Below are 15339 nucleotides of genomic sequence, written 5' to 3' on the forward strand. Positions count from 1 at the left end.
TCTTCAACTTTTGACGTCTATTCAGCTACACCACCTTTTCCAATCAACCGATATCTGTGCCTCTTACCCATCAATCCTGCTAGAAGGGACATACATTGCCCAACATGTCCGTCGTTAACGGCAACGGTACCGACGGTCATTCCGATCAATACGATCATGCCAAAGTAGCACACTTCATCGGTGAGTGGTCGCTCAGACATGATTGGACTCATGACTTGCGAGCGAAGCTGACGCTATCGCCTTGACTTATATAGGTGCCAACAGTCTGGACGTGGCGCCAGCAGGGCGAGTGACTGATTTTGTCAAAGCTCAAGGAGGACACACAGTCATCACCAAGGTTCGTCTTGACTCCCTTCCTGCTTAAATTCTGTGGTCATACGAGAATGGCTTTTGCTAAACCCCACTTCAGGTCCTTATTGCCAACAACGGTATCGCTGCTGTTAAAGAGATTCGATCAATCCGAAAATGGTCATATGAGACATTCGGATCCGATCGTCAGATCGAGTTCACCGTCATGGCAACCCCAGAAGATCTGAGGATCAACGCCGAGTATATCAGAATGGCGGACAGATATGTTGAAGTTCCAGGTGGTACCAACAACAATAACTACGCCAACGTGGACTTCATCGTAGATGTAGCTGAGCGAGCAGGTGTACACGCCGTATGGGCCGGATGGTGAGTGCAATTCCAATTGTTGGTATTCGGCCATACTGACGGGTGCTTAGGGGTCACGCATCGGAGAACCCTCGACTTCCTGAAACCCTCGCCAAGCAGAAGATCGTCTTCATTGGTCCTCCTGGATCAGCTATGCGATCTTTGGGAGACAAGATCTCTTCTACCATTGTAGCTCAACACGCCGAAGTACCATGTATGGCTTGGTCCGGTACCGGTATTTCAGACACCATGCTTTCGCCCCAAGGTTTCGTCACTGTTCCCGACAAGGCATATGCAGATGCATGCGTAACATCTTGGGAACAAGGTCTGGAGAAAGCTGAGAAGATCGGATGGCCTATCATGATCAAGGCATCTGAAGGTGGTGGTGGTAAAGGTATCAGAAAGGTAGAAGACCCTGAGAAATTCAAGAATGCTTTCCAAGCTGTTGCTGGGGAGGTGCCAGGTGAGTCAGTCAGGGCCCACAGTCTCATGTGTCCAGCGTTTCAGGCCTCTTAGCCGGATCAGGCTGATACCTTATATGCGCATAGGATCCCCCATCTTCATCATGAAGCTCGCTGGATCTGCTCGACATCTAGAAGTCCAACTCATGGCAGATCAATATGGTAACGCCATTTCCCTCTTCGGTCGAGATTGTTCCGTTCAAAGACGACACCAAAAGATCATCGAAGAAGCTCCAGTGACCATCGCTCGACCAGACACTTTCGAAGAAATGGAGAAAGCTGCTGTGCGATTAGCCAGATTGGTAGGATACGTCTCGGCTGGTACTGTCGAATACCTCTACTCCCATTCCGACGACTCCTTCTACTTCTTGGAACTTAACCCTCGTCTCCAAGTAGAGCATCCTACCACTGAAATGGTCAGTGGCTGTAACATCCCTGCTATACAACTTCAAGTCGCTATGGGTATTCCCTTACACCGAATTAGAGACATCCGAACCCTATACGGAATGGACCCTCACGGTGTCACCGAGATTGACTTTGACGGTACCAGACCAGAATCAGCCAACACGCAAAGAAAACCTAAACCCAAAGGTCATGTTATCGCCTGTAGAATCACTGGTGAAAACCCAGATGCCGGTTTCAAGCCCTCGTCCGGTAATCTTACCGAACTCAACTTCAGATCTAACTCAAACGTATGGGGATACTTCTCGGTTTCCTCAGCGGGAGGTCTGCACGAATACGCAGATTCTCAATTCGGTCACATCTTCGCTTATGGTATGGAACGTAGCGAAGCTCGAAAGTCAATGGTCGTAGCCCTGAAGGAATTGTCCATCCGAGGTGAATTTAGAACGACCGTAGAATATCTCATCAAATTGCTTGAGAAGCCAGAGTTCGAGAATAATACCCTCACTACACAATGGCTGGATGGGCTCATCGCCGAAGGTATGACCTCTGAACGACCTGATCCCGTTGTCGCCGTTGTGTGCGGTGCTGTAGTGAGAGCTCACCTCGCATATGAGGCCTCACTCGCCAAGTACAAGTCGGTTCTCGACAAAGGTCAAGTTCCGTCCAAAGATACTCTACAGACCTTCTTCAAGAGTGAATTCATTTACGAGGATGTCCGATACTCCTTCGCTATGGCTAAATCTTCACTTTTCTCCTTTACCCTTTACCTGAACGGTGGTCGAATTTTCGTTGGCGCGAGAAGCTTGAGTGACGGAGGTCTCCTTGTATCCCTTGAAGGTGCTTCCCATACCGTATACTGGCGAGAAGAGGTCGGGGCTATGGTGCTGTCCATCGACTCCAAGACGACCGTTATTGAAGACGAGCAAGATCCCACCCAACTCAGATCCCCTTCGCCCGGTAAACTCGTCCGATACCTCATTGATTCCGGTGATCATATCGATGCAGGTGACGCTTACGCCGAAATTGAAGTCATGAAGATGATCATGCCTGTCACCGCCAGCGAAAGTGGTATCGCTCAATTCATGAAGCAACCTGGTCAAACCTTAGCTTCCGGTGAACTTTTGGGTATATTGACCCTCGATGATCCCACAAAGGTCAAATTCGCCAAACCCTTTGAAGGCATACTTCCAACCTTTGAGCTGAAGAACGGTCGATACGGAACCAAGCCTCACCAAAAATTACGAGAACACCTTGAAGTCCTTTACGACAACTTGCAAGGGTTCGATAACAGTGCTTCCGTTGGTAACTCTTTGAAGGTCGTGGAGTCCGTACTCAAGAACTCCGATCTTCCGTTCTCCAACGCACAAGAGGTTATGTCCACCCTGAGTGGGCGAATCCCTCAAAAATTGGAAGACGAGATCCGGGCACTCCTTGATTCTAGCAGAGCGAAGAATTCTGAGTTCCCATCCCTTAAGATAAAGCGAGCCATCGATCTTTACATTGATGATAATGTCCCCCCCAAAGAGCGAGCACAGGTGACAGCTGCACTCTCGCCTCTGCAAGTCCTCATCGACGCCTTCGCACATGGTTTACAAGTTCACGAATGGAGGACTTGGGCCGACATGCTCAACTACTTCGCTGATGTCGAAGAGCCGTTCGCCGATTCGACCCGAACCGCTGAGAACATCGTTCTCAAGCTACGAGAGGACAACAAAGACCTCGACGCCGTTGTCAGACTAGTACTTTCCCATAGCAAGATTGCTTCCAAGACCAAGCTCATACTTGCCCTCCTCGAAATCGTCAAGAACGAATCACCTCGAGCCTCCATGACTCCTGAAAGTCACATAAACGAAGCTTTGAACCGATTGGGCGCTCTCGAATCCCGACCGGCTGCCAAGGTGGCTCTTAAAGCGAAAGAGGTCTTGATCGTCGGCTCTTTGCCATCGTATGAAGAGCGACTTAGTCAGCTTGAGCAACTGCTCAAAGCATCCGTCACGACCAGCTACTACGGTGAATTGGGTTCAGGTCACCGACTGCCTTCGTCCGATATGCTCAAGGAAGTTACCGACTCCCGATACACCGTATATGATGTGCTTACCACTTTTTTCGAACACGCGGACCCCTGGGTCGCTCTCGCTTCTCTCGAAGTTTACGTTCGACGAGCATACCGAGTGTACAACGTCATGCACCTCGACTACGAAGTCGGAGAAAACGGTGAACCCAACATCATCACTTGGCGATTCAAGCTGGGCTCCCCACAATCTGAGCCTGTTACCCCTCGTGTCGATTCAATGAGGGATTTCTCGCGGATCGCATCGATGTCCGACCTTAACTACGTTGTCCATACCAAGCAGGAGCCTACCCGATTTGGTCTCATGACTTCCTACAACAAGCTCTCCGAGCTCGAGCAAGGATTCTCCAAGTTGTTGTCTATGTACGCGTCCTTCAGCCATGCCGAGCATGCCGAGAAATACGGTAGCGACGCTCGAAGTCCTCATGTTATGAATGTAGCCCTTCGACTGTTCAACGGTGATCAAGAACTCAGCGACGAACAGCTCAATGAGCGATTCCATGCTCTGGCTAATCAGTACGCCGACAAGATCTCCAGCAAAGGTATCAGACGAGTTTCCTTTATGGCGTGTCGAAAGGGTCAATACCCATCCTACTTCACCCTCAGGCCTACCTCAGACGGTTCATGGAAGGAAGAAGAAGCCATCAGGAATATCGAACCTGCTCTTGCTTATCAATTAGAGCTCGGACGATTGGTCAACTTCAAGATCACTCCTCAACCTTCCACTAACCGACAAATCCACGTCTACCACGCCGTCGGACGAGAGAACACCTCAGATGTCCGATTCTTTGTGCGAGCACTGTTGCGACCAGGTAGATTCCAAGGTAACATGCAAGTCAAAGAATACCTGATATCCGAGACCGATCGATTGATAGGTGATATCCTCGATACATTGGAGGTTGTTTCTGGTCAAATTAGACAAGCCGACTGTAACCACATCAGCGTCAACTGTGTATACTCCCTCAGTGTGACTTTCGATGACTTGCAAGAAGCCCTCGCCGGATTTATCGAACGACATGGCAAGAGGTTGTGGAGATTGCGAGTCACTCAGGCCGAAATCAGAGTCGTCATCGAAGATGAGGAGGGAAATCCATTACCCATTCGAGCATTCATCGAGAACGTTTCCGGTTTCGTCGTGAAGTATGAGGCTTACCAAGAAGTTACAAACGACAAAGGTAAATCCATCCTCAAGTCAGTCGGCGAACAGACAGGTCAATTCCACCTCCAACCTGTCAACTTCCCCTACACCACCAAAGAATCTCTCCAACCCCGACGATACCAAGCGCACGTCATCGGTACAACCTATGTATACGACTTCCCAGACCTCTTCAGACAAGCTGTTGATAAGGCTTGGAGGCAACTCACTCATTACCTTCCGCATATCAAGGTCCCCTCGGATCTCCTCAACGCTTCCGAACTCGTGTTAGATGAACACGGCGAATTGCAAGAGGTCAATCGACCTCCTGGTCTTAACACCTGTGGTATGGTAGCATGGGTGTTCACTATGAAGACTCCGGAATATCCTAAGGGTCGAAAAGTCGTAGCCATTTCCAACGATATCACCTATCAAATCGGTTCCTTCGGTCCAACCGAAGATGAGTTCTTCTTCAAGGCTACTCAGTATGCTAGACAATTCGGATTACCAAGAATCTACCTTTCCGCAAACTCCGGTGCCAGAATCGGTTTAGCCGAAGAAGTGATGGCCTTGTTCGATGTCGCCTGGAGAGAAGAGGGTAAACCCGAGAAAGGTTTCGACTACCTCTATCTCACTCCTGAGAAACTCGATAAACTCAACACCATTGGTGCTGGGTCCGTTATCACGAATGAGATCGAAGTCAACGGTGAAAGGCGACATCAAATCACTTCCATCATCGGTCTCAAGGATGGTCTTGGTGTAGAATGTCTAAGAGGTTCCGGTCTGATCGCTGGTGAAACATCCCGAGCTTACGATGATATCTTCACCATCTCTATGGTTACCGCTCGATCCGTCGGTATCGGTGCGTATTTGGTACGATTGGGTCAAAGAGTTGTACAAGTGGAAGGTCAACCTATCATCTTGACTGGTGCTCAAGCCATAAACAAGGTTTTGGGTAAGGAGGTGTACACATCTAATATACAATTGGGTGGTCCTCAAGTGAGTCTGACTGCCTTCTGACAGCGTAAATAGATTCACTGACTGAAAGGACCCTGTCAGATCATGTACAAGAATGGTATCTCTCATTTGGTTGCTGCAAGTGATCTGGACGGAGCTCTGCAAATCGTCAACTACCTCATGTTCATACCTGGTACGTCCTTTTTGGGATTCGTCGCTGCCCTACCTTTGCTGATGGCTGTATACAGAACAACGAGGTCGAGCTATCCCCATCCTCCCCACCGGTGACTCATGGGATCGAAGTGTCGAGTGGAAACCTACCAAAGCCGCTTACGATCCTCGAAACTTCCTCGCTGGTTGCTACGAGGATGTAGACGGTGTGTCGATATGGAAATCTGGTATCCTCGATAACGGATCCTTCTTCGAGACTATGGGTGGATGGGCGCAAACTATCGTGACCGGTCGAGGGCGTCTCAACGGTATCCCCGTATCTGTCATTGCAGCCGAGACTCGATCTATCGAGCGAGTCGACCCGGCCGATCCTGCCAACGAGAACTCTCACGAATCCAGAGTGTCGCTCGCCGGTACCGTGTGGTTCCCTGATTCGTCTCGAAAGACAGCCACTGCTATCGAAGACTCGAACCGAGAAGGACTTCCTTTGGTCATCTTCGCTAACTTCAGAGGTTTCTCGGGAGGAATGTCAGATATGGCTCAAGCTATCTTGAAAGAAGGTGCCAAGATTGTTGATGGATTATCTTCATACAAGCATCCGGTCATTGTCTACTTGGTCCCGAATGGTGAATTACGAGGTGGTGCCTGGGTCGTATTGGATCCTTCGATCAACCCTGAACAGATGACAATGTTCGTCGACAACGAATCACGAGGTGGTGTCTTGGAGCCTGAAGGTATTGTCGAGGTCAAATATAGGAAACCCAAAGTTCAAGCTACGATGGCTCGACTCGACTCTGAATATGCTGAACTCAAGAAAGCGGTCGACTCTGCTTCATCATCACCGGAAGAGAAAGCTGCTGCCACGGCTAAACTCGAAGCGAGAGAGAAACACTTACAGCCTGCCTACCAATCTATTGCCTTAGAATTCGCCGACTTGCACGATAGAAGCGGAAGGATGAAGGCCAAGGCCGACTGTGTGCCTTGTGATTGGGAGAACTCGAGAAGGGCTATCTATTGGTCATTGCGAAGGAAATTGAGCGAAGTTGTGAGTATCGTCGGCTTTCTCCGGTCAAGCCCATAGCAATTGTGCACGATGGAGTAGCTGACTTTTTTGGTGCCCTAACAGCGAATAATGAGGAAACTCTCGACCGCCAACCCTGATTTGACTTACGCCGAGCGAAAAGAGCTGCTGGCTCAATTCGTGCCCACCGAAGTCGGTTCAACGGATTCTGAGATTGCAGCCTACATCGAAAAGCAAGGTGAACAAGTCGAGAACTTCGTGCAATCTGTCAGGGACGAGTACTGCTCGGAAACGTTGGTCTCCTGGGCGTGAGTAATGACACCTCCGATACCTTGTCGCAAGAATCAATTGTTGACCTGTCTCCCTTTCACTATAGCTCGACCAACCAAGACGGTGTCATGTCTGGGTTCAAGAGGATACTTGAGGGTCTCACACCCGAACAAAAAGCTCAAGTCTTAGCTGAGTTAGGCGTGACTGCTTGAGTCACTTAGTGCAATGCGGTATTGTTTCTTCGTTCTTCTTATAGCATCGTTCACTCCCTCTGCTCATTTGTAAATAATAAATCAATACCCAATTTTTGGATCCTCGATTTCTCGTTCTCATTTTCTTCCTCTCATTCTGCTTTTGGCATATTCCTTCTTTATAGATGAGTGAATGCGTCTAAGGATCTGGATAAAATGGAAATATAGAATAATATGCAACATCACATGTCTTTCGATTCTCTATACCAATATTCCAAAATCATCATAGATGAGGAGAAGGATAGATTGCATGATGAAGCCAATACGGCTTTACTGAATGATAATAAGTAAGATTAAAATGGTAATACACTACCCGCACCTCTTAATGCCATCTGCCCGCCAAACCTCAAGGTAGTTATACCTCCTGGGAAATAAGCTGCCAAGTACGATAATAAAGCTACGACCTGCACTATGGCAGCTACGAGGGTACCCAAAGTCGACCTTATACCGACTGCGAAGAAGAGGGTGAGGCCGAGAGAACCGAAATATGCCAGAGAGAAGGGGAGTCTTTCGGGCGATAAGATGTGTTTGAGGTCTATTATTGCAAGTTTTGCGTTCATGTCAAAAACCGAGGTTGAGGTCAGCCAGATGTACGGAAGGAGTAGTTGAATGGGTTGTAAATAGGTACACAAGTACAAATCGCAAGAGGGCAAGGAGCTAAATGGTGCGTGTCTCAAGCCGACTTGACTTGACTCAAACTCACGATTCCATGGTCCATGTAAGATTGCGAAACCCAACATGAACAACAGACTTCCCAAGGTGAATGCCAAAGCGAATTTACGGGGTTTGATGGCAACTAAAAATAGTGCGAATGTCGAGTTGATTTTGTTCAGCTAAATGTCTCACAGTCGTAGTCGTCATAGAGGACGCATGGTCAATGAGTGACAACACACGTATAGGTAGGAATAAGAAGGCGACTCCGAAACATGCTATTCCGCCTGCGCAGCACGCTAAGAAGCCAAGAAATCTACGTGTGTTGCACCGTGGTCAGCTATCGGCCAGACGATCTGCGTGATGGGATACTGAAATGGGTCGAGCTCACCTTTCCCACCGCTATGGTAGGGGATGATCAAGGCATCGGTCAGCTGGGTTACATATGTAGTGAAATAGAAGATGTTGACGTCAAACCCACCGATAAAGCGAAATACGCTTCTTCCTCTTGACTCCTCCCTTCGTTTCGTAGCGGTATATAACCGCTCATACTATTCCATACCCTACCGAACGGACCAGAAGCACTATCGCTCTGGCTTTGGCTTTGACCGCGCTGCGAGTCATCTTGGACGCTATTCGCCCATCGGAAGCCTGATAATTGGGATCTGAACGATTGTTGGGCGTTGGCTGACATCTTGGATGGGCTTCGAGCGGACAAGGGGATTGTGTGAGCTGGAAGTCGTGCGATCAATTCAAAGAGCCTACTGCTGCTGAGTATGAACTGCGATGGTCTGCTTGCGATCAGCCTGTTTAGTGCTGTGTATTCATTCGCCTTTGTCTCAAGCTCGAGATGCCGAATTCGATACCTTGACTTGATGCGCTCGGCCGGCGCAATCATCTTGTTTGTGGGGAAACCCAAGTCCGTGAGGTGAATACGATTTCTGCGTAATCATCATTTTGATCCCGCTAATCGCCATTACAAGTTATTTGGGCTTGTTATGAATAATTGCCGATGGATGATTCGATGATCACCATGACGTTTTAAGCGGGATTCACTTTGTCACTTTTCGACTTTTTCGAAAACAGTCACTGATGATCATCGTTGACTATAACATCGCTCCGAAATAAAATCCTATATCGTCATACAAAAGACGAACCAGACTCAGAGTTACCGTCACGATCGCTGTGCTCTCTGCAACCCACTGAACTTTATACCTCGACTTCGCTAGCAAGATGATCTTCCAACGACCGATGACAGCTCTATCCCGTCCGAATAACCTGATCGCTTCTTCATCCAGGATACATCTTAGGCGATCTCTCGCAACGATCAGAGATGCACCCATGCACAAAAGCAAAGCGTAAGTCTGCCAGCGAGCTCGTACTATCAAGCCGGCAGCTGATCATGCTGCCCCTCACAGTCCGACAGGTCAGTCCGATCCTACCCCCCCCCTTATCAAATTGCCACCTGACATACATGATTTTTAGCTGTTGTGATGATGAACATGGGTGGTCCTTCCACCGTAAGTCTTCCTCACCCGCAACTCAGTTGTGCCTCTCAATCTCAGTCAGCTCTGACGGCGACCCTGCGTCCGTCGTGCTGCCCGGCCTTCTCTTCTCCCTTTCGTCCCATTCTACTTCGTTTCTACACCTTCACACCCTTTCCCCTAATTCGCGCTTTCCGCTCTTGCTCAGACACTAACTGCCTATCCCTTGTCCCGCTTAGATCCCAGAAGTACACGATTTCCTCTCGCGATTATTCCACGACCACGACCTCATTCCCCTTCCCTTTCAATCAGTCCTCGCTCCAGTCATTGCCAAACGACGTACCCCGCAAATCGAGAAACAATATACCGACATAGGCGGCGGCTCACCGATCTTGAAATGGACCAAACTCCAAGGTGAAGAGATGTGTAAATTACTGGACGAGCTCAATCCTGAGACGGCACCGCACAAGCCTTACGTAGCGTTCAGATACGCTAAACCCCTGACGGAGGACTGTTTAGAAGAGATGAAAGCGGATGGAGTTACAAGGGCGATCGCATTCACTCAATATCCTCAATACAGTTGTTCAACGACAGGAAGTTCGCTCAATGAGCTGTATAGACTAGCTAAGAAAGATGGGTATGGGGATAAGGGGAGTATACAGTGGAGTGTGCTGGATAGGTGGCCTACGAATGAAGGCTTAGTAGAGGTGAGTTGCGCGACCATCATTCATTCCGGACATTATCAAGCGGGACTATTGGATTCGCGGCGTCATATGATCCCTCATGTAGGCGGGAGTATGCTGATTCGCTTGATTAGGCATTCGCACATAATGTCAAGACTGCGTTGCAACAATACCCGGAAGAAAGGCGGAAAGACGTAGTCATCATGTTTTCCGCGCACTCTCTGCCTCTTGAAATCGTCAAGTGAGTGGTGACGGCCCATCTGGATCTCGCTTGTCGTTTTGACTGATGATTCACGCTCACTCTGGCTACTGCTCACCCTAGTCGAGGAGACCCATACACCGCCGAAGTCGCCGCTACAGTGCATGCCGTTATGAGCAAATTGAATTTCTCCAACCCGTAAGTCCAGTCTTTCCTTCGACCATTCAGCACATGGGTCCGTTTCTCCGACTGGTCAGATTCTAGTCCTTAGCTGACCACAGATACGTCTGGTCGCCAGATATCGTCTGACATGGCAGTCGAAAGTCGGCCCAAAAGCATGGCAAGGTCCTCAAACAGCCTCAGCAATCGAAGGCTTCGCCAAGATCGGTAAAAAGGATATATGTTTAGTGCCTATAGCGTTTACAAGTGATCACATTGAGACGTTGTATGAGCTGGACATTGAAGTTCAAGAAGAGGCCGAGAAGGTAAGTCGTGTCGATCGTGTAGATTACACCTTTGCGCAGACCCATGCAAGGCAAAGGCGGAGCTGATCAGTCCCTTCTCCCTTCATCGTGTGTCCGAATATCTAGCTCGGTATCCACCTTACACGAGCATCGTCATTAAATGACTCTCCGATATTCATCCGGGCCATCGCTGATTTAGTGTCGAACCACTTGAGAGACTTCGAAGCTGGAAAGATTGGTCCGACGGGACAACAATTGTTATTGCGTTGTCCGGGTTGTAAGAACCCCAAATGCGGCAAGACCAAGGAATGGTTAGCAACTGGAGGATTGGGTGATGCAGTTGCAGCGCAAAGCTGAATCTGAGGGTGAAGCTCGAGAGGTGATCTATCTTAGACTGGCTCAAGATCAAGGGGAATTGGATCTAGATTACGAGTACGGGTCATCATCGGAAATCATGTCGTCTACAAGTAGCATAGATCCATCATGCATTTTATCGATATATTTGCAGATTTAGCACATTACAACAACAGATTCTCCCGCCTGTTATCCGTTTCCTTATCCATACCGTCAAAATCTAATCCATCTTCTTGCTCGTCTACCAGCTTACTAAGCTCGTTCTGCGCCAACCTTTCTAGGACTAACCAATCTGACCTGCTCAACGCGCTCAGGGCTTTAGTGTAAAATGCTAATTTTCTAGGTATCGCTCCGCCAGATTTCGGCGTACTGTACAGTCCGTACAAATCACTCAGGACGTAGAATAGTTTGGGATATGAAGGGGTAGTGATGGGCGGATGGAGGAGAGAAGGTAATATCGATAGAAGATGATGTAGAGCTTTGATATCGGTTTCGGATCGCGCGGACTATGCATATGTATGCGGTCTATCAGCACAATGGGAATCTCGATGACTTGTTAAATCTTACTGGATGATTCGAGGTTTAGGGAATCAAGGGAGAGAAGACGTTATACGTACAGATTTCTCTAGGGTGATCTTGTCCCATACGCTACCCCACGCTGAAGGTATGTTTTCATACCGGACAGTGGATTTTTGGTCGATAAGGAATGGTAGCGATTTCCCTATGAACTCTTTGATCTCCTGAGGCAGGATATCTGCTTCGTGTAGATAATCAAGAGATAGGGAGGGTAAGCGGAATGAGAGCAATGTGTGCAAATAAGCAATACTACCATCGTAAATCGCAAATTACACCGTCAGCCTTGAAATTTGACCTTGATTCCGGCTGTGATGACCGGGCATTGGCGCAGGGAAGACCAAGAGAGGAGTGGGAGTGTAAGGGACGAATACTCACCATATAGCGATGGCATTGTACACCAGCTTATTACCTACGCCTTCAGGGGGCGAGATGGCGCTCAATACTTCTTGCGGTATTTCCCTAGGCATAGGCGCTACATCCGGTCTCCGAAGACCTTGTTCTTCGCCTTCCGCCTCGGCATCATCGTTATCATCGCTATCACCGCTCAGATCGTCCTCCCACCAAGGTAAAGCGTTCGGCACTGGTCTTTCCTCAGGATTCTGCTGTTCGGATCTCGTAGCTTGTTCGAGCAATTCTTTCGCCTCTTCCGATTCCGGGTTCTTCAGAGCAGCTAGGAAGGCATCTCGGTGATCTTGCGGTAAGAGATGGAACAGTTCGTTCGAATCGATGGTATCTATCAAAGGGTGGTGAAATGGGGATGTCAGCTTGGTGGTATGCGAATCTGCGAGGTCGCTACAAGATGGAAAGAGAGATGACTAACTCAGATCAATCCCTTGTAATTTCTCCAAGAGCTCATCGTGCTCCTCTTCTTCCTTCTCGAGCTCTTGTAATTGTTTCAGGATTTCTTCGGGGTCTTCTCCGTCGGCTTGAGCATCTTCGAACCGGCGTAACATATCCATCATATTCTTCTTCTCGTCCATCCCGACTTTCGGGTCGGTCGCGATTGACGATAGGATGGTGGATCTGTAGAATGGTTCCGAGCACTGAGCGTGGGACTGAAGATAGCGAGGTGAAATAGTAAGACCCAAGTCGATCAGCTACATCATCCCACATCGCCATCGAGGTGAGATGAGATTAGACCCACCTCATCGCGAAAACAGTCTAAAGAGCAATACAGTATATTACATCTCGGACAAGTATACCTACTTTCCCTCTTTCTACATCTACAGCCCAGACACATATTTGATAAGCTTGTACGACCCTACAGGAGGGAGAAAGGGCTCACCTACATGCCGCATATCTTTGATTCGGTATTAGTCGACTTGTTGGGTTTGGGTACCGAGAAGGGCAGGCGGATTTGTAGAGGCTTTGGCTGTTTTATCGACATTTCGGAAGATGTTCGTGTCCCGGACACTGGGATGAGATAGCTGGCGGCTTCAGTCCTCGAAGATCGTCGAGGGAGATTCTTACAAGTGACGATGATCTATGATCAGCCGGAAGATGAGAAGTGATCGAGGGATAACATGAAATAAAATCGGCTCGAAGCAACAATCAGTTGATCTGACTTCGTGCGTGCCTGAATCTCCAATCTCGAAAGCAATTTCAGCTCGGGCAGTTTACAATCTTCAACTTTTTCAGGTCTAACAGCTTTGAATCACCTTCCAAAATCCCTTCCTCCCCTTGTTGGTACCTTCCCTGCAGCAACCGAGACTTTCCAGCAGCAAGATGCCCGCTCCACCCTCCATATCATACGCTACTATCTCCTCGCCGCTCCCCGCCAAGCCTTACATCCTATCAATCACCCCTTCGCCGACCAAACCGCATTTGATTCTGCGTCATCCGGGCCCGGACCTGACTATAATCGATAATCAGACTCTACAGTCTGTCGAGCGGCTCACAGGTGGACACCAGGGGAACGTCACTTCTGTCATAGCTGATCAAGATGCTTTGTGGTCAAGTGCGAAAGATGGAAGTATCGTCAGGTGGGATGAGAGGAGTAAGAGGGCGGGAACGATTATACAAGGTAGGTCCGGTCAGAACAGACCTCATATCTACCTAGCGCCCAATCAAAGAGGAAAGCATGATCCCTCCTGACTGTTATCTTGCTAAGTCACTTGAATTAATGCCATGACACGTGAATCTGTATCAGCCGCCGTCCGAAAAGCCGTGCCCGTTACTGCTCTCGCCATTTCCGAGCGAGATCACCTCGTCATAGGAGGTACCGAGCTCTTATCTTCTGAAGCCCACATAATATACTGGGACGACCGACATCCCTCTAAACCACTATACCTGCACTCATCCACCCATTCAGACGACATCACCCACTTATCACTCTTACCCCCTACACCATCTTTCGCTCGGCCCTCCCCATCATCGAGTAGCGGGGTACCGTTCCCTGACAAATTACTTTTATCGGCATCGACGGACGGTCTGATAGCTCTGTCCAATCCGAAGGATTTGGACGAGGACGAAGCTGTCATCGCTACGGAGAATTGGAATCAGTCAATAGCGGATTCGAAAGCTTACTTGCACAAGGGCAAGATGAAAGTCTGTGCGAGGTCCGACATGGACTTAGTTTCAACTTGGGATATTGGATTGGGTGCGGAAGGTGAATTGGAGGTGAGTCGGCTTGGTATTGTCGAATGTCAACCCTTCATGTTGCATCATGGAACAGAAGCTGATGTGAGTCAATGACGAACATTCACATTGTGATAATACAGCTTCACAGCCAAGTGGAATACCCTTCATCGTCATTCAGATTCAAATCCTTCAAACCACCACCACAAGGTCCGACAGTCACTCAAACAGCCTCAGAGGAGATGGAGTCGAAGTTACAGCTGAAATCAGATTACCTGATTGACGTCGTCCCTTCTCTCGGAATAAGTAAAGCCGGCGGAGCAATCACTGCGGTTGGTACGAATGAGTAAGTCAAGTCGCTCTTCTTCGGTTTCGGTTCATCAATCCAGACCGCCCAGTGTCCACGTCCACAATCGCTGACGCGGTAGCCAACAATCTTGACCTTGTAGCGGAGATATTATCCTTCAACATCATGTCTTATCAACTTCGACCGCGACAGATTACGCTCCTTCAGCATACTTCCTCTCCGGACCCTCCAAGGCAAGAGGACACAAAGACGTCATTCGAGCATTATACCACGATCTGAATAGCGAAGCCATATATACAGGATCCGAAGACGGCGTGGTCTCAGGATGGAATCTCGCCTCCTTGCCTGACAAGTTGATCGTAGGTGATGACGAGATCGACATGTCGGGGGACGAGGACGAAGATATGGACCAAGATGATCAAAGCGAGGAAAGTGAGATTGTCACCGAGGAAGAAGAGGAGGAGAGCGACAAAAGCGATGATGAGATGAATAACCTCAATGATGAAGATGAAGGACCGAGATATGGACCTATACTTGGAGCTGGAGCTGGGCGAACGCAGGAAAGTAGGAAAGAAAAGAGGAAAGGCAATAGGTTTGGGCCATATTGATTGTGCACGTATCCGGACTCGCGCTCTTACTTGAGATCAC

The 15339-nt window shown here is 48.7% G+C and overlaps 5 protein-coding genes across 5 annotated transcripts; 3 read left to right on the forward strand and 2 right to left on the reverse strand.

Moving 5' to 3' along the window:
- Positions 1–104: 104 nt before the first annotated feature.
- Positions 105–7357, forward strand: I303_106469 (uncharacterized protein; the record flags this gene model as incomplete). Its single annotated transcript, XM_018411533.1, has 9 exons — positions 105–180; positions 255–337; positions 410–675; positions 726–1117; positions 1203–5725; positions 5786–5876; positions 5932–6899; positions 6981–7183; positions 7252–7357. 9 exons carry the CDS (start codon positions 105–107, stop codon positions 7355–7357), a joined length of 6708 nt encoding a protein of 2235 aa, XP_018259345.1.
- A 332-nt stretch (positions 7358–7689) lies between these two features.
- Positions 7690–8741, reverse strand: I303_106470 (uncharacterized protein; the record flags this gene model as incomplete). The annotated part of the gene is made up of 5 exons (XM_018411532.1): positions 7690–7931; positions 8100–8192; positions 8290–8363; positions 8439–8449; positions 8529–8741. 5 exons carry the CDS (start codon positions 8739–8741, stop codon positions 7690–7692), a joined length of 633 nt encoding a protein of 210 aa, XP_018259344.1.
- An 808-nt stretch (positions 8742–9549) lies between these two features.
- I303_106471 (ferrochelatase) lies at positions 9550–11234 on the forward strand (the record flags this gene model as incomplete). Its single annotated transcript, XM_018411531.2, has 6 exons — positions 9550–9567; positions 9771–10238; positions 10349–10455; positions 10537–10611; positions 10712–10898; positions 11004–11234. The coding sequence occupies 6 exons, from the start codon at positions 9550–9552 to the stop codon at positions 11232–11234; spliced, it is 1086 nt and encodes a 361-aa protein (XP_018259343.2).
- A 161-nt stretch (positions 11235–11395) lies between these two features.
- On the reverse strand, positions 11396–13194 carry I303_106472 (uncharacterized protein; the record flags this gene model as incomplete). Its single annotated transcript, XM_018411530.1, has 6 exons — positions 11396–11737; positions 11849–12056; positions 12183–12540; positions 12628–12862; positions 12952–13030; positions 13097–13194. 6 exons carry the CDS (start codon positions 13192–13194, stop codon positions 11396–11398), a joined length of 1320 nt encoding a protein of 439 aa, XP_018259342.1.
- Positions 13195–13532: 338 nt separating this feature from the next.
- I303_106473 (uncharacterized protein) lies at positions 13533–15299 on the forward strand (the record flags this gene model as incomplete). Its single annotated transcript, XM_018411529.1, has 4 exons — positions 13533–13830; positions 13957–14426; positions 14528–14730; positions 14834–15299. The coding sequence occupies 4 exons, from the start codon at positions 13533–13535 to the stop codon at positions 15297–15299; spliced, it is 1437 nt and encodes a 478-aa protein (XP_018259341.1).
- Between the last annotated feature and the right edge of the window lie 40 nt (positions 15300–15339).

Source organism: Kwoniella dejecticola, chromosome 8 (assembly GCF_000512565.2).
Source record: "Kwoniella dejecticola CBS 10117 chromosome 8, complete sequence".
Taxonomy (NCBI): Eukaryota; Fungi; Basidiomycota; class Tremellomycetes; order Tremellales; family Cryptococcaceae; genus Kwoniella; species Kwoniella dejecticola.